Source organism: Cladophialophora carrionii (assembly GCF_000365165.1).
Source record: "Cladophialophora carrionii CBS 160.54 unplaced genomic scaffold supercont1.1, whole genome shotgun sequence".
NCBI lineage: Eukaryota > Fungi > Ascomycota > Eurotiomycetes > Chaetothyriales > Herpotrichiellaceae > Cladophialophora > Cladophialophora carrionii.
Genome location: NW_008481816.1, coordinates 4,110,302 through 4,133,750, shown reverse-complemented (window position 1 = coordinate 4,133,750; position 23,449 = coordinate 4,110,302). Strand labels below are relative to the sequence as shown.

General features: G+C 52.8%; 6 protein-coding genes and 1 non-coding gene across 7 annotated transcripts; 1 reads left to right on the top strand and 6 right to left on the bottom strand.

Annotated features, from left to right (window-relative positions):
- Positions 1-506: 506 nt before the first annotated feature.
- G647_01467 (uncharacterized protein) lies at positions 507-1,474 on the bottom strand (the record flags this gene model as incomplete). The annotated part of the gene is made up of 2 exons (XM_008724866.1): positions 507-632; positions 674-1,474. 2 exons carry the CDS (start codon positions 1,472-1,474, stop codon positions 507-509), a joined length of 927 nt encoding a protein of 308 aa, XP_008723088.1.
- A 2,370-nt stretch (positions 1,475-3,844) lies between these two features.
- Positions 3,845-6,192, top strand: G647_01466 (uncharacterized protein; the record flags this gene model as incomplete). Its single annotated transcript, XM_008724865.1, has 4 exons — positions 3,845-4,000; positions 4,052-4,080; positions 4,129-4,406; positions 4,520-6,192. The coding sequence occupies 4 exons, from the start codon at positions 3,845-3,847 to the stop codon at positions 6,190-6,192; spliced, it is 2,136 nt and encodes a 711-aa protein (XP_008723087.1).
- Positions 6,193-9,080: 2,888 nt separating this feature from the next.
- Positions 9,081-10,371, bottom strand: G647_01465 (uncharacterized protein; the record flags this gene model as incomplete). The annotated part of the gene is made up of 2 exons (XM_008724864.1): positions 9,081-10,094; positions 10,150-10,371. 2 exons carry the CDS (start codon positions 10,369-10,371, stop codon positions 9,081-9,083), a joined length of 1,236 nt encoding a protein of 411 aa, XP_008723086.1.
- A 5,061-nt stretch (positions 10,372-15,432) lies between these two features.
- On the bottom strand, positions 15,433-15,504 carry G647_01464. The gene has a single exon. It is a non-coding gene; the product is annotated as a tRNA-Asp (tRNA).
- A 2,026-nt stretch (positions 15,505-17,530) lies between these two features.
- Positions 17,531-18,481, bottom strand: G647_01463 (uncharacterized protein; the record flags this gene model as incomplete). Its single annotated transcript, XM_008724863.1, has 1 exon — positions 17,531-18,481. One exon carries the CDS (start codon positions 18,479-18,481, stop codon positions 17,531-17,533), a length of 951 nt encoding a protein of 316 aa, XP_008723085.1.
- Positions 18,482-18,710: 229 nt separating this feature from the next.
- G647_01462 (aspartate-tRNA ligase) lies at positions 18,711-21,076 on the bottom strand (the record flags this gene model as incomplete). The annotated part of the gene is made up of 2 exons (XM_008724862.1): positions 18,711-19,937; positions 19,991-21,076. The coding sequence occupies 2 exons, from the start codon at positions 21,074-21,076 to the stop codon at positions 18,711-18,713; spliced, it is 2,313 nt and encodes a 770-aa protein (XP_008723084.1).
- A 533-nt stretch (positions 21,077-21,609) lies between these two features.
- On the bottom strand, positions 21,610-22,836 carry G647_01461 (uncharacterized protein; the record flags this gene model as incomplete). The annotated part of the gene is made up of 1 exon (XM_008724861.1): positions 21,610-22,836. The coding sequence occupies one exon, from the start codon at positions 22,834-22,836 to the stop codon at positions 21,610-21,612; it is 1,227 nt and encodes a 408-aa protein (XP_008723083.1).
- Positions 22,837-23,449: the final 613 nt, after the last annotated feature.

Below are 23,449 nucleotides of genomic sequence, written 5' to 3'. Positions count from 1 at the left end.
AAGAGTCTTGGATTGCCTCGCAACAGCTGAGAAGCGGGGCAGCAACGCGGACGAATCTCCGGATCGATGATACCCTGTTTGTGATGGAAGGTATTATGGCGAAACGTGCTGGGATGAGTGAGCCGAGTCTTTAGCTTGCTAGTGGTTTTTCGTGTATGCCTTAATTCTAATACTATGTATCTCACTTCTCACTCTGTCCGCCACGAGACTTCGAGTTCCGACCAATACATACAACGTTAATATGAAGACCGTCCATACTGGTGGATACAAGGGTACATACCGCGGGATGGCACTCACCATTTCAACGCGTGCTTACGCCCTTGCATGTCTTCAATGGAATCTACAAGGTGTCTCCTCGCCAGTCCTCGTCATAGATCCTCTAGTCCATAACATCCGCAACAATTCAAGACACGCGAGCATCGCCGTAGCCCTGTGAAGACCGGACGTGCTATGACCGAGGCGAGCAACAGAGTCCAGCACAGGCCTGCCAACACCATTGTCCCTGATCATACACAAAGTTGAGGCCCCACACGCAGCAGAAAAGCGTCCAATAAGCCAGCAACTCCAGGGGCAGCCAAAGGTGCTTGCAACACCTGCCCAGCGCCTTCCTGAACCACGGCTTCCTCGGCGGTCTGTACGTCAACTCAATCTCCAAACACAACGGACAATGCACAGAACAGCTGCCTGGGAGCTCGCAATCCATCTCGCAGTCTCGCCCCTCCCGGGCCATCTTCTCACGACAATACGCGCAGAAGTAATCGATGCTGTCTCCCTTTTTCTCCGAGTGGCACCAATTGTGCAGCAAGTGGGCGTATCTCTTCTTCTTGCTCATCGAGTTCCACTGCTTCTCGCTGACGCCCGTGCACGCGACCCGGACGTCGTATTTGGGTTTCCGCTGCCGGCGCAGGCGTTGCTTGAAGTATTCGGGACAGCGCGGCAGGATCTTGTAGCAGTGGTTGCAGTAGCGGAAGCGATCCTTGGGCACCCAGCCGTGGGCCAGGCGCTCGTACAGCATCGGTGTTTGCGGATGGAGACAGCGGCTGTAGCCGCGGTCGTGGAAGAAGACCCAGTCGGCGCGGGTGCAGCGGAGGGTCCGCAGCGTGCAGGAGAGGAGTGACTTGCACGTCAGGGCGAGACAGATGCGGTCGACCGGGTGGAGGTAGCTGGCGATTTCGAGTACGATTTCCGGAGGCAGCGCCGCTAAACTGGCGGTGGGTTGATGAGGCGGCTTGAGTTGACTGCTTCGTGTAGTGACGGCCGTCTTTTCAGCGCCGTCAATTTCACCATCCTCGGTCGGCATTGCAGCCGGCGTCAAGTCTAGCTGTGTGAGGTGTTCAGCTCGGTCTTTCACTCTTGAGGTTCCGGCGAACCGCGCTGCACCTACCTTGTGAGGGACTCTGAACAAGCTCAGACTATGTTGCGGAACGGGGTCCCAGGAGGTGGGAGTCCGTTGGGGCTTCCATCGCGGCGGCATGGTGCTCGTCCATAGACTGCCGTGCGTCAGAAAAGCATGTTACAAGGAGCGGCAGACACACGAGTTTCAGCTGAAATGAAAACTGAAGCTGAACCTTACGACCTGTGACGGGGAGTCTGTTTTGACCGTTCCTCCTCGAGAGGACCGAGCGATAGGCACCAACAGGTTGGGTGGACTGTGAGCGGTCGGTTGGTCCAGCCGCAATCAAGGTGCACGAAGGGGACTTTCTCTTGGTGCTGTGATGTGATGTGATTTGATTTCGAGCTACACACAACCAAGGCCAGAACCTAGCAGTGGCTTGCTGCTCGGATGCCTGGCATTGGAAAATGTGGCGGCTGTCAGTTCACCCACGATTGGCTCGCCCGTCGCGTGCATATGTTTCCTGGGGTCATTGCGAGATTCAGCAACCTGTTGGGTCAATATTGGCTCGGACCGGCGGGTCCTAGAGGATAAGAACTCCGGCGAGGTGCTTGAGTGTGGGAGGAGATGGCAATGGTTTGATGGCTTGATAATTCCCCCTCGCCGTGGCTTGGGATTGATTCAAGGCTCAAAGAGCTTGCCCGGGGCGTGTACAAAATACTGTACGTCAGAGGTTGGAGGGGTCAGTGGCGCAGGCAAGACCGCTAGATGCGGGGGACCGCCTAAATAGTCCGTGGGCGAGTCTATCGATAAGCCGGTAAGCTCCAGGCCGACAAGCTCCAAGAAAGCACTGCAAGAAGCCAGTCGTGCAATAAATACTCGTAAACTTGGGCTCTCCGCTCGTTCTTTCGTCCGAGTCTCGGGCCTGGAGAGAATGGTCTGTCGCCCGACGAGTATCTCCGTCGCAACATACTATAGTACTCCGCTTTGCTCACTCGTCCGAGAGGGGGGAGGTCTTATCTAATCTGCAGGTACAGACAGGCAAGAGCCCGGCTTGCGAACACCAAGCAATGGAAGCTTGAATTGCCACGCCTCGGTCGCAAGCGTTAAGGTAACTTCGATTTGCTTGTGCTGCCAGAAGGTGGTTCACCGACGCCAACCAGCAAGGGATTCTCCATGTTACCATCATCATACACCTGTTACAACAGATCCGGTATCGAGACTCCTACCAGCAATGGCCATCTTTACATATCATGAGAGGTATGGCAATCCTAGAGAGATGATCCTGCCCAAAATGAATCCAAACTTTCAGATATCGAGCAGGCATGAAAAGCCACGAACTAGTGGCTAACCCATGGCGCACTTACTGAACGATATTATGGGAGGGAGGCATCGAACAAGCAATGCATGGCACCCTTTACCGGCTTGGAACAAAAGCATAACCCGAGTTATTCTGTTCGGTGCAAAATTCCTGTCGACAGAAGAAACACCGTCTCTTCTATTCCGGCTCCTTTCCCCTGTTTTCGTTGGAGGCCTTATGGGTTCGGTCTTCAACTACGAGTAAATGAAAAGGAACGACACTTATGCCCACAGCCTGGCATAAAGACTGCTGGACCGGTCTGGCTTCGCAACGGCAAGTTCTAGAATCCTGGCGGGAGCCGGGGCGATGTTGACTGAATCAGGCGCTGCTCAAAAAGCAGCTATTTCTGGTAGTTGCTAAAGAAAGTTTTCTCTTGTCGTCGTCGTCGCTCGTTCGGGTCAGGGGAAATTGCAGATGGGGTCCGTTTTCAGCATGTCTCAAGGCCGAGGAGGCGCCGGGTGCCTTGTGCCATTGGCCACAGCGACGCCGAGTCCCTTTCAAGCTCCAGCCCAGCATGAGGCTATTCACGCCTCCTTTTCAACCTCATTCTACTCCGTACCCTTCATTTCCTTTGGACCCTCCTCGCAAGAGTGCGAGACAAAATTGCGTGAGAAACTTCGGCTCGATACTTGAGCCATCCGTATCTCGATCGTCAATCTCGCTTACTGTGCCCAAATAGCCTCGGGGACTGTCACCACGCACGAGACCCTCCGAATACGAGGCGGAATGCATGAACACCGGCCCTTCCGGTCGATCTAGCAGGGCTCCTTGCCATGTGCGTTGAATCTCGATATGGCGTTGGTTTCGTGATGTGGCATCGGTTGCTGGCTCCCGCCTTGCTTTGTCATTTATGTCAAGTTTTCCCGATGCTGGCTTGTTGGCGGTTTGAATGAATGCCCCTATTGGCACAGAGTCGGCAAACGCTGGAGAGATGGCGTTGAGATGGCGCGCCACAAACAACGTCGATGGAGACATCCTCGTCGTAGGGAGTTGCCTCTCCACAATGGCGTTTACAAGGCGCCGTGGCCGACTACGTATAGCGAATATGTCTTCTCTCTCCTTCCTGTTCTTCTCCTCAGTTTTGTGCTTGTTGTCGCCGTCGCTCTTTCACACATTCACTATCTCGCGCGTTTGCGTGCCGCTCATTCAATATGCCTTCCCCATCACTCTTTCTGGGGTCGAGCACCACACTCGTTTCTGCTTTGTTGTTGCTTTCTTCTTCCGCTGCCGCTACTTCGGATGCATATTATGCCTTGGACACCGACTATTCGGGCAGAGACTTCTTCGATGGCTTCAGTTTCTTCACTGTAGGCGCTGTTTTCCGTGGGCTCGGAGGAACCACTGCTAACATCTGATAGGATGCTGATCCGACCCATGGCTTTGTCACGTACGTCGACAATTTCCCTTTTTCGAACGGCGATATTAACGTGACCAGTTATGTGGATGAGGCTACTGCATTGGCGGATGGCTTGATCAACACTCGTGGTGGCTCTGCTCAGATCAAGGTCGACAGCACCCACAAATACAATGGCAGTGCACCATACTCTGGCATCAATGGCGTTGGTCGTCCTAGCGTGAGGATTGAAAGTATCGATTCTTGGACACATGGTCTCTTTATCGCGGACATCAAGCACATGCCCACCACCACAGACTCCAGTGGCTGCGGTGTTTGGCCTGCATTTTGGACTCTTGGTTCCGGGACATGGCCCTACAGTGAGTCATTCCCCTTCGCATTCTCACTGTCCCCTACAATACCTCTGGTACCAGCAGCGGATCAACCGAGGGTGTTCAAAGAAGGTTGGTGCTGACTCTGTATTCCTCCCAAGATGGCGAAATCGACATCATCGAAGGAGCCAACAACCAGGCCAATGATCTGACGTCCACCCACGTCGCTGGCAGTTGTGTGATCTCCCAGAACCCATCGGAGATGACTGGCACTTCCAACGGCAACGATTGCCAGTACAATGTCGCTACTGGTGCGAACGCTCAAGGCTGTGGAGCGTTCTCGAAGAGCTCTGTCAGCTACGGCGCTGGCTTCAACTCGAACAAGGGAGGCGTGTACGCCATGGAATGGAAATCTGATGCCATCAAGGTTTGGTTCTTCCCTCGAGGCTCCATCCCTTCGGATATCAGCTCTGGTAACCCAGAGCCATCTGGGTGGGGCCTACCGGATTCCATCTTCAACGGTCCTGGATGCGACATCGATGCCAACTTCGCCGACAACAGATTCATCTTCGACACCACCTTCTGCGGAGATTTCGGGGACGCGACTTGGCAGGGTGGTGGTTGTGCGGCGATCGAGAGCCAGAGCCAGTGCTCAGTCTTTGTGGGAGATCACCCTGAGCAGTTCACCGAGGCATACTGGGACGTGAGCTATGTTCGCGTGTATCAATCTAAACCAGTTACTGGTCGCACGTCTTCTTCGACAACCAGTACGACGACAACCTCTTCCAGCAGCTCAACCAGAACGATTTCTCATGCAACCACTTCCGAGGCATCCACTACCGAGAGTACAACCCTTCCTTATACACATTCGCATACCTTCGGTGGACAACCGGGTACAACGAGCGCACCAGCGACTGCAACCACCACGTGGTATACTACCTCCGCCAGCCCGTCGCCTTCGACCACGTCGCCGTACATCCACACCACAGCTTCCAGCCCTGGAGCCAGCTCAGAGACCACATGGGCACATTCGCCTAGCAGCAGCTCCTCCAGCTCGGAGTCACCTGCCACCACCCCCGGCGGCTCATGGGAAGGCACCACATCAAGCTTTGATTGGCAAGACTGGGAGTCTTCCACTAAGCCCGCCGATCCAGTGACAACTTCTTTGACAACCTCGAGCATTAATTGGGCTGACTGGGAGCTGTCCATGTCCTCGACCAGCACCCCTGCCGACCCTGTAACGACGAGCTCAACCTTCAGCTGGGCCGACTGGGAAGTGTCCGCGTCATCCACGTCGAAGCCGAATGACCCGGTGACGACGAGCTCAAGCTCCAGCTTTAACTGGGCCGACTGGGAAGTGTTCACCTCTTCCACGTCGAAGCCGAATGACCCGGCAACCACAAGCGCCTTCACCTGGAGCGACTGGAGCAGTGATACTTCCGTTGCACCTATCTCGACCGCGACCTGGTCCGACTGGAACAGCGATACCTCCCTGGCACCCATCTCGACCGCAACCTCAGCCTGGGGCTCTCCAGACGGCAAGCCATCCTCCCCTGTTGCTGCTGCTTCAGCCGGCTCCAGCACATGGGTCAGCCCCAGCGTGACCATCGCCACAACCGTGACCGTTGCACCTGTGGCCTCGTCCGCATGGGTTGCAGCCGCCTCGGCAACGCCAGTGGCTCCATACAGCGTTCTAAGCGATGGAACGGGCAGCGCAGGTACTACCACCAGCCCCTGGGTCGCCGCTTACACGGGTGCTGCAGGACGCACGGGTCTGAACGGGCTTGCGCTGCTTGGTGCCGGAGCTGTTGCTTTCGGTGTGCTGGCTCTGTAGAATACGAGAGTGTGAGAGAGTGATGTCCAAGTTTTGGATGTCTTAGCCGTGCAAATTTCATGCCATATAGACCATATGACCACCATACCAGCCTGCCTCTTCGATTCTACAGCTTATTAACTTCTTATATCAGTTCTTAATGCAGAACATTCAGCAGGATATTGGCGCATGATGAGGATGATGTACTTCTGCAATGCTGTCGACGAGAAGAAACGCTGACCATTCGCTCAGTTTCCCATTACCGCGCGCGTCTTTTGTGATGGGGTGAATTTTTCTCTACGCGTGCAACTGCCGCACCCGTGTGCTGTACAAATATCTCGCGTGTTTTGATTCTTTCCCTCTTTCTTTCTTCCTTTTCTTTTCTTCGGCATCGTGTTGGTCGTGGTTCGCCCACGGACACTTTGACCCGTTGCGAGGGTCAGCGCTTCCAATGCTGTTCCCTCGCTCCTATGCAATAACATCCGATAGGATAATTGAATACCAGGTCCCCTGTAATGCCGGGGGCAAATCGTCAACGTCTAGCAGCAATTCATTTGTGTCCTAGGCGGCAGACAAACAACGTGGCCTTGTGCCAATCGCGCGATGTCCTCGACGACAGTCAACAATTGTCCATGACAGCAACGCACGAATGTGCTCCGAGGCGATTGACAAAATTCGCCATGGAAGCAAACCAACGGAAGTCTCACACAAGACAACTGAATACCGTCCCTCGGGACCAGCTGGCAGAATTGCCCACCGGGGCACCGGGAGAATGAATGCAAAGGATTACGGGATCAGATGAGACTGCATTTGACGAACGGGAACTTCGTAAGTCCTTCCTTCACCTTTTCCTGAATTGTTCCCCTGCCCCAGTACTGATTGAAATTGCAGCAAAGACGTCAAATGCAGCAGCATCACCTCTGAACCCATCTCGAATTACACCGGGGTCTGCGTCTCGTCACCCATCTCAATTCATCTCGACATATCCGCCTGAATCTGCGAAGCCGTTCGGGCAGAGACCAAAAACAAACACCACCACCACGAGTCTCAAAACCCACGCAAACCCTCTCTGCTCGGCGGCCGTTCAAGCGAAATGTCGGAAATGTCGACGGGAGTCGAAATGCAGACAGACTAAGCCAAAAAAGTGAGGGTGGGAGTGTTGACCGAGAGCCTCGACATGATTCCTTCTGCAGCTGAAGCTGTTGGCGCGGCAGACCGCAGAAGTAAACAACATGGAAGCCCTAAGTGAAGGCATTCCGACAAAACGAAGAAATGAGGTTTCTCCCTCGACACTGGAACACGGCGAATACCATAAAGATTTACCATGCGCTTTATGTATTCACGACCAAACAGCAATACAAAAACAAATTTTCTTTGCCCCTTTTCTTTTCCTTTCCAAGCGTCAGAAGAACATTGTCGTACTGAACATGACGGGGCCGTGGCGGCTCATTTCTCAAAAAGCCCACCACCCAGCTCGACGGTCATGAGCTACCCTCGCTGACCGATCATGATGACAACATTGGAAAGACTGGCGAGGGAAGGCAGTTGCCCACACCTGAAGTAAAGCGAGTTATGTACCCTGCATCGCCAGACTTCAGACGTCAAGTTACAGTAGGAGGGAGGTTGCTGCTCCGAGTACTCTACCGAGCTTGCCTTGAGAGGTGTGTGTGATATGCTCGGAATGACTCAATTCAAATCGTGTTCCGAAATCTTGAATCTTTACCGTCCATATGTACGGAGTACTGATGTATCTCTCCGAGGTCCTCGTGCTTTGCCTGCCTGCCTGCTTGCCTGCCTTCAACCATACATCACCGCTCTTCCAGGCTGCGACTCTCTATTCATCCTCCCTTCCCTTCCCTTTCCAGCGAGTTCCTCCCAATTACAAGCAGGTTAGCCACGAAACTGCAGGCATTGAGAAGCCTCTGTTTTAGTTCCTGTAGATAGGCGGTGTAAGACCTTATAGAGACTATATCATATTAGCTTCGCCAGAACTAACCCGGGATACACACTGGTCGTGGAGCTTTTCATACGCCGACAGATTCGCCGGAAGCGACGAGGAATGCTAACAGTACAGTACAAGTAATGCTGGTAGTGCTAAGGGTGATTTGTGGGCTAAGCGTAAGGTCATGGGACACACCATCGACCGTGGCTCTCGGTATTCACATCGGAGGCATGCATGCTCCGTAGGCAAGAATGGGATAATTACCGGGTGAAGCTCCTTGCCGTAGTGCGGATCAGGAGCTGCGGGTGAGAGAACGCGGTATCGAAGCGGATAAACTTGACCAAGTGCCGTAGACGGAGAGCACCACAAACTGCGAGCCAGCCTCGAGCGGCAAACTGTTTCGAAGGCAATGAAATTATTGGGTATGGGGTATGGGTATCATAATCCCTCCATTCCCACCTTCTGACAAAAAGTCAAGGGGGTCGATTCAATCTGTCCTCCATCATGTTACAATAAGGTCACAGGTATTGTTGCCTTGGCCATTGCCTGGCGCCCAGCTCCATATCCTGAAGAGCTCCATCAACCAGCAAGGCACGCATTGATATCCCAATTTCAGCAGTATGGTCAACTTTTTGTTTCCCGGCGCCGTGCCCACCCATTTGACAGACAGACCCGAAACATTCCATTCTTGACCACAGTGTCTCGCTTTCCTCTTGGTTCCATCTGAATTAAAGAGTGGTCTCGGTGACATTCTTCTCCTCCCACCTTTTGGACAATAGTATCGAATCGATGCTTGGAACATGACGAGAACGCTTGCAATGCACACGAAAAATCTCACAAAGTCTTGATGGTAGGAACACTCCTGTGGTGCTGTGACAGAATAGCATCAGTCGATCGAAGCAATAGGCCGCAGGATCATTTCTATCTTGTTTTGGCGGACGTTTCGACTTCCTGCATGAGATGAGATTCAATAAGATTCACCATTCCATGCTTGGGTCCCGGGAGCATAGGAGGCGTACTGCTGACTGACTTGACCGGGAGTGGGTGTGGGTGGGGCGTACTGGTTGGGTGCACTGAAATTCTTCTGTGTCACGCCGAACATGTCACCCTCAGGAGTGATGGGAGGAGTGTAGAGACCATGCTGGACCAGAGCAGAGAACTGTGGCTTCTGGGGTGTGGCGTAGGTCTGGAAATATTCAGGCCCAGAAGCTTTGATGGCTGCGGAAGGAGGAGTGACTTCGTATGTTGGCGTCAACGGAACCCGGGCAGTCGACATGGCAGCCTTGCGTGCAAGGAAGTCGGTGAGAACTCGAGAGACACCTGAGTAGCGAACCGATGCATACTTTCGCGACAAAATCCCAGATGGATCATGCACTTTCTGCAACAGTTCCATGACGGTGGTGCTGCAGAAGTGAGAAGCAAACTCATTGGAGCGAGCCTGGGGTCGACCCAGGATATGTCTTGCCAGGACGAGAGCCGACAGAGCAAGGGTATGTGACTGCTTCGACACAAAGTCTCTGTGGTAGAGGGCGATCTCGAGGATGTAGAGTGTCAAGCTTTCCGCCTCGGGGTCGTAGATGTTGTCCTTGACGGCCAAGCGCATGAACGCGTCAACGGTTGGGTGTCCGATTGTCCAGCCGAGGGTCGAAAGAACATGCCACTCCATCTGCAAGAACATGTCGTCATCGTAAAGCGAGCAGCACATCGACTTCAGCTCTTTGATCGTAGGGACCTTCTCTTTCTTGTCTCCGTACTTGGCAGCAATGAGGAGCGCTGCACACCCGACCAATTGGTAGTGGCGCTTGTAGACCACTCGCTTGGAGCAGTAACGATCGAGAAGGTTGATTGTCAGAAAGAGAGTCTCGGGTAGCAGTTGAAATGCCGTGTGGGCTTCCACCAAGAAGTCGAGGAGGTAAGGCCTCATGTACCATTGAATCTCAGTTTGAATGTCAATCGCATCGACATCGGGCACGGTCTCAGCCTGTACAGAAATGGTCAGCTCAGATCGACTAGAGTATAAGTGGAGGGGAACTCACGTCGATCTTCAACATGTGCTCAAGCATGTCTTGCTGATAGTCGTCGGCGTCTCTTCGCGACATTTCGGAAGCCATACGATGCTGTGTGTGCCTAGCAAGTTCCTTCGCGTGATCGACGTTCTTCACAACTTGACGACGGGGCTCATCAAAGACCTCGACGATGCCACTTTCGTAGCCACTGTCGTTCGAGCCGAACGAGGAGATTCTGTTGTTAAAAGCCATCTTGAGTTGGGGAGATGGTGACCAGGATGTGAGTTGAGAGTTGAGGTAGTGGCAGGTAAAACAGAGTGGACGGGCGGCAGTGAAGGTTAACGACGGGATAAAGTGAGTGACAGTCGTAGATCGGTGAATCTCTGAAAGAGTGAATGATCGGACGCAACTAAAATGAGTCGCGAGTCTGGAGGTGGCCAGGTACCAAGGAGTCAAAAAGATGTCTTTCTAGACAGAGGAAGCTGGAGCGTGCGTCCGACGGTTAGTACGGAGATGATTGGCTGTTGATATGGAGGTGGATTGCCAGAACATACCAAAAATGAGATGACGGCACTATGGCTCACCAATCCTTGTTACTAGGGATTACCACGAATGTCTCTTCATCTGGTCCAAGGATTGGAATGGCAAGCAAGATTAATTGCTCGTGCGCCGGGTAAGCAAAGGTCGAATGAACGCCTCCGCTTGGGGTGAGCTTGGTGCTCCGGACTGGAATGTGGACTTCTGGAAGGCCACAAAAGGATACCAGCTTTGCAGTGAGTCTGAAATGAGGTTAGCCGGGCAAGTGAAAGGGATAGGAAAAGTGCTCTGACCTTGGGATCTTGGCTGTACCGTGCCTGTTCTAGACGTCGGTGACCTTTTCGAATCTACTTAGAAATTTGTAGTCAGTGAACTGTCCATGTCTGTTGAAATGCCAATTGAAAATATGGGGTAATATCCCAGGAGACAATCACAAGCCAGTGCTTTCAGCTCATCGACGGGTTCCTGGCTGCTCGGGCATTCGATCCAGGACTGAACGTATAGATGACTGAGAGAGGCAGCGACCTCGAATTCCTTTCCCTTGCATCTTCGTTTGGGCCATGTCCTCCCTTTCAACTGATTAATGTCACGTAGACCCTCACTCAACGAAAGGAACTCCTTTCCCTCTCCCACATGTGATCACAGACTCGACGGCGGTATCCCTTCCTTCTCGAGATTGCAGCATGCTCCAAGCTTGCAGTGCCCCTTCTCTTCATCGTACCCGTACACAGACTCCAGTCTGTAGGCAAGTCTCCGTCGGCAGATCGAATGGTAGGCAGGGTGGGTCCACAAGAGGCAGCACCAATGGGGAGGACACTCATCCGTCGTTCAGGATGTGATGCTGTTGAACTTCGATCCTCTGGGAAGATGGTTGCTCGTATAGCAAAGCCGTCAAGCTGTACGGCATTCGATGTGTCGAAGGAGTGAAGGTGGGCTCATGGCTTTGCATTCGGGCATTTGCCCCCAAATCGACGGCTGCAGCTGATGAGAAGCTCTTACCTTGTGAAATTAGACCCGTGATTTTCTTGTTCAGAACCCCAAGGCAGAACGTTATCCGGAACGTTCTGCTGTAAACGAGTGCAGTGGGAAAGAGCAGTCTGGTGCGAGCTCAGGTGGTGAGCAGGGACGAGGCTCAGGAGGGATCGATTGGGCTGAGCGTGGGCGGAGAGTCGAGGACCAGCAAGATACTCAGCAAGTTGGCTATGTATCTTATTTGTCCAACGACAGGAGAGAAGAGGGAGGGTGAGGATAAAAGGACGAGGTCAAGGCCTCATGGAGAGAGGTTTGAGAAGGGACGGAGGTAGTGGATGGGAAGAAAGAAACAGGAGAAATGGCACTTTGAAGTTCTGAGATGAAGGAAGAGCAGTGAGTGGAGTAACCAGTGTACGAGACGGTTGGACTTGACGGCAATGATTGGGTGAAGACGCAGCCCAGACACGACTTGCAGGGATGCTGAAGAGGGCCACCAGGGAATCAGGGACGACGGCGAGGTAAGTTTGCAGCTTCTGCGGGTGTGCGGGTGACGCGACAGCCAGCCAGAGCGGGTTCACTATCAAAATGACATCCAGCCAGCCGCGAATTCACGAATCAACAGGTACCGTACCTCAAAGGTATCTTACGGACTAGTTATTTCAATGTTCAAGCCGTGTCAGATAGCCACCTCACTTCACACAGATCTTGTTTCTTTCAAGCAGGTCGCAGAACAGGCCCCCAGCATCTTGTGACCGCTATTGTGGCAGTCGTTCATTTGTGCGATGCCATCGATGGCCAGCAGGTCTCCGAACTTGGCCTCGGTCTCCTACAAGGCCGTTTCCAGGCATGCCTACAACGCCTGAAAGTTGACGTTTCCTTTAACCATGGTGACCCGGGTGTCTCTGTTCGCACCCCCATGATCTCCAACACTCTGTGGACTCCTTTCTTCTACACACCCTTTCACCTGAGAGCTGTGATACTGCACAACCTGTCGATTCACCTTCTCATCTCGAGTCCTGCTACGGTAATTTCCTTGACCCCTAATGCTGAGCCCTCCATTGCTACAGAAAGCGGTATGAACATGCAGCTACGTGAGCTTTCCATCAATCCTTGAAGCTGAATCAGATAGACTTTGTCGTCCTGCTTGGTTTTCGGGATACCCGTACGAGTACGAGCAGGTGTAAGTAATACTTCCCCGGTGACTTGCTACCGGTTGCCGTTCCTGTATTCTGTATGTAAAATCGTACAGGGCATAAGCACTGGTCGCGCGGCTGGCGATATGGACAGAGCGCGTCGAGGCGCGTCCATTGGTTTACTCTGGGGGCAGGTTCCTGGTTTTGAAGTTGTCCTAATGCAAGCCTGACGGAGCCACTTCTTGACCACGTCCGGGGCCACACTGACCGGCAAAATCGAGCGAATGTCATCGCTCGGGCAGGAACATCACCCGGAAAATGACACTGCGGAAGCGACAATTGACGTGAGATGTTCTGCACGTTATCCGGAGTTCTTTTCACTGCTGCTGGCGAGGAAATGAATTCCTTGATCGGCAGCAACTCAAAGCAGATCTTGCCCGAGTCTATCAAACGATCTGAGGCAGCAGACGAGCACAGCTTGATGCTGCACCACCTCTCCTCTGCCGGGTTGCACCTCGCCTCCAAATGTCCCCAGGATTGTGCAACGATGGCGCCAGGAACTAGCCTGGAAGGATCCCTGGTTCGCCTGCCATTCCCTGAGATCCAGAGATCTGCCCTACTCGACGAGTGACGGAGGACGGAGCGCTGTAAGTGGTTAGAGGCTTAGAGCCCGAGGTACTTTTCCCAGCCACCCTGAATGGTTCCAACCTTCCGCGGGAGTTCTACTTTCGGCGCCGCGTACACAGCCTATGGCGTGCAGGCTCTGCGACGAGCTACAGTACATTAACCATCCAGCCCTGCTCCTTATGGAAGGACTCATCTCTTCTCAAGCGAGTTGACGTCTGAGCCAAAGCGATAGAAGCTTCACCTCTTTTGGGTAATCAGATAGAAGCATCTGCAGATCTAATGCGATGAATGTTTGTTCGATCTATGTCCCAACACATTTTGGATGCATTCTTGCGCCTTCATCAAAGCAGTCTGATACATTGTCGGAGCGGCTGCAGCGTTGGTGCAACGTAACAGCGATCCAAACCCTCCACCGTCACTCTCCAACATGCAGTGTTACCACAGCTGCGGCTCCCTTGACATCACAAGGACAGGCCCGGCAAACACTCCGTGAGTTTTAGAACTGAAGTATTCCACATCTCCACAAAGTCATTTGAATTGTAGCTTGTCTTCTCGTAGGTTTTGCAGACGACGATCAAACATCCAAGCACACCCCACCTTGTCAGGAAACATGAAAAGGTTCGAAGAGACATGTGTATCGGAAATGATGCTGAGACAAACCGAGCACTGGACGCTCGAGATCGACTACGGTTCCAATGGATGGCACATCTTAGCTGGTCATAGGCCAGTGAGGCTGTAACTCAAAAAGGGCATATACAGTACGGAGTACGGGTACGGGGTATGCACGGGGAAAGATGGTACCTCTGGACTGCTGCTTTCTTGAGTGTGAGGCTTACAGTGCAGGTGATGCTTCATTTGCTCTATGAGTTACCCTGAGTCTATGCCATGGCTTGACCCCGAAACATTTCTCCCTGGTTACCTCGTAGAAGCCACACAATAATCCCCCTCGGTGAAACTGAAATTCTCCCCACAAAGGGAGCGGAGATAGCTGTCGTCGAGTTCCGAGATACTGAGACGCGCGACTGCGACGGGACACGCGACCGCAAATTGCGACGTACCTCGTACGAGAACTCGTTCTCGGAGAAGGTCGCTTAGACTGCTTGCATGACGCGTGCCGTGGATGAAGGTTTCGCTACAGCAGCTCCTTTGTCGGCGCCTGCGTCGGGCCCAATCGGCACGGTTATATCTAGGACGGGCACGGCGGGGTCCCTATTCTTGTCGACTTCATCAGTCTTCCCAATCTCACTCGGATCGAAACTGGTCCCGCGTCGCCACTCATGTCAAGCCCCATAAGATCTGCTGGAAATCGTTCGGTGCCCTGCAATGTCATAGTTACTTTGTGGTTTCAAATGGCTGTGAGGCATACATGCAGGGGTGCACTTTGGCTTCGAGCCGCAGTGTTTTACCCAGTACGGTGTGTACTATTCAAACCAATCCGACTCCGGGATCAGACGCTGTCACGACAGCCGCAGCTATGGACACATGGTGGTGGACTTGCTGGGGCACGGTGTCTCAAGATGAGAGCAATGAACTCTACTCCATAAGTAGAGGTCCTCTGAACTCAACAATGTGGCTGCTTTCGCGTCCAATTTCCTCTCGGACTATTGATGATACTTCCCTATAGCATTCAACTCCGTTTCTCCAAGAGATTGTCGACCTCCTGGAGGTTCTCTGAGTGATCAGATATGGTCGATGAGCACGCCGTCATGGGCTAAAGCGGCAAAGATGGACATTTCCATTGTTTGAATGGGTCCTTGCTCATCTTGATGGCGAAGTGGCAGGACCTATTTCGATCTCTTAGCAGACGATTTCGGTGTTTCCTCGTTGTCGGCGCGTTTCGTGACAGATCTGTTATGACGGGGGACTGCAAGAAAGACGTCCACTGCCGCCTCACTGTTGCTGCTAATCACGTAGGTCTATTCTATGGAACCTCATTCCAATGTGTCACACGAACCCCAGGATGTACTTCGTTACGGCTTCACAAAGGAGACAACAGAACGAAGGCTGAGACCCGAAGCACAATTCCATCGAAGGTCAAAAAGATCTCCCCTGCCAGGAATCGAACCTGGGTCCCGAGCGTGACAAGCTCGAATGATAACCACTACACCACAGAGGACCTGGGGTGAGAACTCATGTTCTAGCACCCTCAAATTTGTGGTTGATTTGTTGGCAAATAATTTGCGAGTTGAAAATATATGAGTTGAGTTACATTTATTGCAAGTGAATGGTGCGTGAGTGGACTGAGTCACAACGGCTCCGCTTTGAAGCAATGAAAAAAAAGAGAAGAAAAAATAGAACACCCGGCTATCCACTTCGATGCATTCAATCAGTCGGGCTCCGGCCCTTTTGTATCAAGGCAAGTCTGACATCCCGAAAAGAGCTCCTTTTCTGAAGCACCTGCGACCTACCGGGACGGAAGTTCTTGATACCACCATCAACAATCTATTCGTTTGAAACTTGGCTACGCCTCGTGCCACTTTGGTCGATCCCCAGAGCTGAGCTTGTTCTCTACACGTGCTTTGACGAACAGGAGGCAAACACGAACCGAAGTAGCGGAGGAAGAGACCGAGGCCCTTCACGGGCATAGCAGAGCTCTTGCACGAGAATGTTTGCGAACTCAACACATCTCGGTGGTCAGGTACATGGCGAGGAGTCAATTGACAGGTTGGACTTGAACCAGTCCATAGAAGGTAGCTCCCAAATAAGGGGAACACCTGAATAGCCTTGTCACCTTTCGAGAACGAACCTGCTCGTCTTAAAGAACACGGAACTTCATGAGTTTCCGACCTCTTTATCCTTCAGTAGACAACCGAGCGGATTCCTGTGCTGTTGTCAGTCCGCAAACCCAACCGTGCAGGTACTGGTCCTCCTGTCGCCGACGCGTGATTACTGAATCGCCAATCTCTTCTTGAAAAGGGACCGTTAACACTCGAAGCGCTCCAGAATTTGCCCTCAGGTCAAGCCTTTGTTTGGCATTTGAGTATTCTACAACCCCATGCTCACTCGTGTCACTGCGCGCTCACTCCGCGAAGCGTAGGATCTGATTGGTGGAATCACCCTCTTTCGTCCCTCCAAGACTTCGCGAGGCTGAATAGTTGTAAGTTCCCCTCGCTCTTCTTCACGATCAGTCTGATCCACATCACACTTTCTCAATATTGCAATACTATTGTCAGTAGCATTTAACCAAAAGTGCAATCTGAGTTCAGGTAGCATCTTGTTAAGACCGCGACGTCCTTGCGCTATAACATGTCGTAAAAACTGCTATATCAGGTTTAGTAAAGCCTCCCATCAAAAGTGCTCTCAATTTGCATTCAAGGGTTGGTCTATACTGTGCTACGATATTCCGATAACGCTGTTCCTCGTCTGCCGCTACACCGCAAGGCTATATGGCACATATTATTCAGCCATGCGCGAGTCGCCACACCCGTTGTACTGTCACGTCAAGATGGCAACCGACACCCTTCTAGTTCAGACTGTTAGTCGTTCGTTGTTGAATTGGAGACATGCATACCCACGAAAGCGTGCCCGACTGATATTCAACAATCATAAGACACCAGACGGTTGGGATGTTGCAATATCCCTCGAGTACGTTGCTGTCCTTTATCTTCCTGGGCTTTTCGCTTCAAGCAACCAGTTTAGCGCAAGGTAATGCAATATGCATCATAACCGCCGAAAGCCATCGGGCGATGTTAGACCACCCGCTCAGCGACACACTTCGCTGAGCTAGGCATACTCCGTACGTCGCCGAAACAATCCACAAGAGCGGCAGCGAAATCTTTTCTGGGCACGAATACTCAGCTGGCCTATATCAGGCAACTGGCGAGAAAACTCAAGACACCCTCGATGTTCAGGTTGAGGGTTTGCCATTGCATTCATTGGTTCTGATTCATTTGCGAAGAAGGGGGTTCTTGCAGTGAATCTCAATGGCCGTGATCGGATTAGAAAGTAGCTCTACACGAAAGGAGTCCATGAAGAATGGAACCAGTACGGATTGCGGACCGTGATTGCCGGAAAGAGGAAGTTCATGAATAGTTTCACTGCTCTGGATTCGCATGAAGATACAGTGACATCGAAGAAAACAGATTCAAGGTAATTCCTCGCCAGGATAGATAGGATGCCAGTCCTATCCCGCACCATCGTCATCATCCTCGTCTCCTGCCACTGCTGCTGCTCGGCCGCGCAGTCGTGCCCGCCGAGCCAGGAGTCAGCTTCCCCTTGGTCGCTTCCTCGGTCGCCAGCGCGGCCGCTCCCTTCTGTCCAACACCTTGTAGCTGATTCTTCTTTCCGACACCCACCTCCTTGGCATGCCCCGCTGTCGTCGGACTGTTCCAATAGTAGAGCACCTGCGCCGCGAGCACCGCGTTCAAGAAGAACCCGGCGATAAAGCCATACAGGATCAGCTGGTCGTCCACCTCTTGCAACGTGGTGTAGATGCGACTGAGACTGCCAAACAGGTAGTTGAACACCGCAAAGGCAGACAGCTGGCCCGTCCCGCCTTGTTGCCAAATCGCCAGGATCTGGGGTACTTTGCTTGCGATGCTCAACCCGCCGGCGCCGGCCTGCAAGGTCGTCATCTGCGCCTCCGTGACGAGCGTGTCGCTCACCATGAGCGCGTAAACAGCGCTTCCGACGGCGGCGACAAACGCTCCCGCGGCGGGCTTCTTGCCCGAATACGCCAGGATCAGCACGCTGATCACCACGTCTTGAATCGCGATGAGCGCCGTCTCGCCGTACGTGCTGAACGCAAAGCCTTTGCGCATGTTATATGCGAGCGTAATGACGAAACTGGCGGTCTCGAGGAGATAGCTGGTGAAACTGAGGCCCTCGCTCGATTGGGATTTGACGAGCTTGATGATCTGCGGCACTTTGACCACGGATGCGGCGGTGATGATGCCGATGCCTAGGGCCTTGGAGATGGCGAGGGAGACGCATTCGGGATGGGATGAGAAGTCGAGGTCGAGGAGGAGGGCCGAGTGGCATTTTTCGCCGAGGAGCGAGATGGCGAGGTCATTGACGGGGGCGGGCAGGTTACTGGTTATCGGGGACAGGTAGGGTTTCAAAGGATCGAGGACGAGGCTCTGAAGTTGGTCCATCCTGGGCGGTTGTGGTGGTGGCACGCTGTTGCAGTTCGATTGCGTAGAAAGTCAACAAGACGAGGCAGTCAGGCCAGGGTGTCAGAGGGAGCAAGTTCACGGTTGAAGCACGTGACCAGACAAGGGGTTTCAGCCTCGGTAGGAAACAGTACGTGGACGATTTTAAAGTGGACTATCGCTGTTATACATAAATAGTTCTTCTATGAATCCCTTGCTTGCTTCGCGCATTCTATGCCTTCTTCGAGATCTTGTTTCCCAAAGGCTCCGAGGCCTTGTTGGCTATTGCGAGGTGGTAGGTTGCCAGCTGCTCGGGGGTGAGCCGTGAAGGTGAGCCAGCAAATTTATCTTCCCCGTCGGCAGTTTTGGGGAAAGCAATCACGTCTCGTACACTGGTGCTGTTCGTCAACATAGTCATCAACCGATCGAAGCCCAACGCAAAACCAGCGTGCGGCGGACACCCAGCGCTCAGTGCGTCGAGTAGATGTTGAAAGTCGGTTTTGATCTGCCTTCCGGACATTCCGAGGACTTCGCTGAAGATGAAGCGCTGCGTAACTGGACAATGGATACGACAGGAACCGCCGCCCACCTCCACTCCGTTGATCACAAGATCATAGTGATCGCCGATGATCGATAAAGGTTCGTCCCTGAAGAGCCGGTGATTTAGATCTCGGCCGTGTTTGGGAGCCGTGAAAGGATGATGAGTCGAGCAAACTCTTGCTGTCTCATCTTGTCCTGGTTTTGACTCCTCTATCGGGGAGAAGAGAGGGAAATCTATGATCCATAGCGGTGAGAACCCAGAGGGAGCCGTGATCAAACCCTGTGATATGGCACTTTGATAGACATCGCGGCGGAGGTCACCCAGGACCGTGGAACCACCAGCGAATGGCTTGTCTTCGCGACTCCAGAAGATCAAGAGATCGCCAGGTTCGGGTTCGAACTCTTCTTCCACTCGAGCCGCTCCCTCGTGACCAAAGGTCGCCAGGCCATGCAATGGCTTAAGGGGATCGTAGACAGCCACCCCTGGTATTCGTGCTTCGTCAGTTGCGTACCTTGCCTTTGCCGACGCATCAAGGAATTCTTGGAAGAACTTCTGACTCTCCGCGGGTTCGGTGCCTTGCATGTCGATTTTAATCATCTCAACTATAGGGTCATCAAGCGACGTGATCATGCCTTTCGCATTGGGTGGCATCCAGCTATCAACTCTGCGGATTTTAGAGCCTAAACGAGTGTCAGGCTTGTCCGAGCCATACCGACTCATGGCATCGTCATATGTGAGCTGCGGAAAAGCCGGGCGTTTAGGATCTGAAACCGTTTCCTCGTTTTCAGAGAGGCTGGTTGAAGTAGGTGGCTGCAGTGATGCGATCCCTGGCACATTGGGCCACACCGCATCCAAGAGCAGAGCTTCCACGGTTTTCATGACATCAGTACTTCCTGCGAAAGCCATTTCGAGATCGAGCTATGGTATCAGTCAGCATTTTCGGCTGAGAGTATGCAGGCAGTGCTAGATACCTGAGTGAATTCGGGCTGTCTGTCAGCCCTGAGGTCTTCGTCTCGAAAACACCTGGCAAACTGGAAGTAACGGGGTAGTCCGGACGCCATCAGGACCTGTTTGTACTGCTGCGGGCTCTGCGGGAGTGCGTAAGCCAGCCCCTTTTTCCTCGTTGGGACAAGGAATTCTCGAGCACCTTCCGGCGTTGACTTAAACAGTATAGGTGTCTCAATCTCGTCAAAGTCGTGGTTCAGCATATGCTCACGTATCTTGCCGGAAAGCCGAGAGCGCAATCGGATGCGACGGCGAAGCTCTGAGTCTGTTCTAAACTGCACGTGGCGCAATTCTGGTGGGAAGACAGTCTCGCAAGTTGCAACGAGCCCGGGAGGAAATGCATTGAGCTTCATTAGATTATCTGCGCGAACTTCAACGTGAGAAATGAGATCCACAGGTCCAACGTATGGGTCCAGCATCTGAACTGTGTTTGGGTGCTTCAATGCTCCTTGCACATTCGACGTTTCCTGCCGTTCGCCTTTGTTCTTTCTCTGCTGCACTAACCGTCGGGCAATGGTACCTGATATTTTGACGGGTGTGTGCGGACGAATATTGCCTTGTTGATTTGTTATGTCCCTTGAGCCGTCGCCGTCTTCCGCCTCTTGATCGTCGATGAAGTGTCGTTCCTTTCTGGCATGCGGCAGGATGACCTGCACCGCGACTTCCAAACGAGGGTCCACCAGCTGGATAAATTCGAATCCTTTGACAGGTCTGACTGAGGTCACGTAACCATACAGGTCCACGTTCTCTGACTCGGGGTTGGTGGGTGAGGCGAGGGAGTCTGGATTGACCTGCCGCAGTCGATTCCATCCAGAGCTGCTTTCACCAGAAAATATCTGGCCCGAACGGCGAGATTGATTGAATCTCTTAAGATGGTTCGTGTAGAAGGTGCTCCGGGCCTCGTCGCGAGGAGCGGCCGACGTGGTCACGTATCTCTGTGCTGTGCATGATGTCCTTCGGCCGTGCCATTGCCGTGCGCGTATAAACCTCGAGATTTCGATATAGCTTTGACGCAATTGTAACGAGCGTGCGAGGGTGGCACGGAGCTCCATCAACTGATGATGCTCGGAGGTCAACGCGGTGATTATAGCTCTTGTATGGAAAGGTTCTGTTTACTTTGTCGAAATCCAAAGCATTGGCTTGGAGAAACCGGTTGAAATCCGGCACGTGAATGGTCAGCCATCACCACAAATTCATTTCCCCGTCACTTTACTCTTACTTTTCTTCTTCTTTTCTCTTCATCCCTCCAAGTTTTGAACAAGTAAGCCCATCTCCTCCAACACCTCCATCACGTCTTACTGACTAGTGTTAAATAGATGATGAAAGCCTAGCGTGTACCATATGATCTGTCCCTGCCTCGAGACCAGCAAGCTCTCTCTTCGGAGCTCAAGTGGCCTGCTGGTTGACGGGATTTGAGGACAATGAGATCGGCGTTCGGCACACCTATTCTTGTTACATACAACGAACGCGATGAAGGCATCTCTGACTCTCAATCTTGGAACGGAATCATATTGAATTTATGGTCTGCAAAAGAGTGGGGAAGAGGAAGTCCGTCACATTCATACTGGTAGAGCCTGTGCTTGGCTCAGTTGGTCGACTTGCTCGGCGCCGTGGGCACTGACTCGAAGGCCTCCTCAATAAACGCCTTCCATGCGGCAAGCGCGGCTGAGACGTCTTTGGTCGATGCTCCAAAGGCCACTCTCACATATCCTCGAACCGTTTGACTGTCGCCGAAGCACCTACTCACGGGACAGAGAAGAATGCCAGCCTGCTCGAGCAATTTCAAGCAGAATCCCTCGCTGTCGACCGGTTTTCCCATCTTGTGGAACTTCAGCATCGCAGTTGTACCGGCCTGTGGCTTGACCCAGGAGCATGCCCAGCTGTGTTCGTCCACGAAGGCCTGAACCAGGCCAAGGTTTGTTTGACACAATTTGATGTTCCTGGCTAACAGTGCATGGATGCATCTGTCGCTTAAAGCCTCCGCTGCGATCAGCTCGTCCAGGATCGAGGCTGAAGTGGACTTGAGGCGCCTGGTTTTCCTGCAAGACGCCATAATGCTCCTGTCCTTTGTCGCAATCCAACCAGCTCTTGTTCCTCCCAGACTGTACGCCTTGGCCACGGTGCCCGTCACCACAACTTTTCTATAGCCGAGATTGATCGTCGACGGTGGAAAGTCGTCGTCGGACGGCGATATCGAGTGAAACAGCGGTCGGTATGTCTCGTTCGCCATGACTAATATACCTTTATCTTCAGCCATTTCCATGAGTGCCTCGAGGACTGGTCTGGGAATGATTGCGCCTGTGGGGTCACAAGGGCTCTGTATTATTATCAACTTCGTGTTGTCTCTGACCAAAGTTTTAAGCTCATCAATATCAGGTCTCCACTTCTTCGCTGGCTCAGCATTCCACTTGGTGACCTCTGCACCCAACGAAGCTGGAATCTTGAACAGAAGTTCATCGACGGGGTGCTGGCAGATGACGTGGTCTCCTTGTGCCAGCAGCGCCGACAGCACTGTATAGTCAGCGGCAGAGCCACCATTGGTGACTAGGATGTCATCTGCTGTCACTCCGCCAGACCGCGCCGAGTATAAGGCTGCCAGGTTCTTGCGCAGTTCAGTATACCCTGAGCTAGAAACACTCTCCTCTAGTTTTAGTGTATTCAATGACAGATGTTCTTCAGAGCCTCGCCTGTCTTCGGATATCTCTAGGAGATCCGAGATAGAGATGTTCGTAGTGCCTGGGGAAAAAAGGTCGTGCTTAGTGGAAGGAAGATATTTCTCTGCCCACTTGATGTGGAAGACCCTGTCAGCCATGCTGTACAGTTATAGACAACATATTCGGTCACTTACCTCGAGCAGCTCCAGTTCTGCGGCTGCTGTCATATTCGTTTTACGCTTCCTTAGCCAGCAACGCCCTCTGTCACACTGTCTACGCACGGTGTTCGGAGTCCTGCTGGTCAAATTTGCTGGCGGGCAGACGATGGTGCGGAGTAGCAGACAATTCCCCCACCCACGCAGCTGAGCCAGTCTGGTCGAATGGTCGAACGCCTCGGCGACGGTGCATGTGGCTGGAGCCCCAGCCTGTCTGCTCGTATCTCGTATGTTGTTTGGCTAAATGGTGGCACCTCGTCGGAGAGCCGTGACGATTGGTTCTGATTGTTGGCGCCTAACTGGATCAAGTTCGGCTTGCGGGCAACAGCCGTTTAAGCACTGGCTGCGCTGGGGAAGATGCTGGGATACTTGGTGACTGCGACATTCGACCTTCCGATTCAGTTCCCATATGTGTCCCGTGGCATGGTGTGATCTCTATCTCTAAACCGCAATCTCCAGGCTATTTTCCATGCTCACTCAGATCTTCAGGACCAGCTTTCCTTAACTCCTCCGTCCTTTAGTACCTGCCAGATCGCTGTCTCCCGGTTCTGCACGT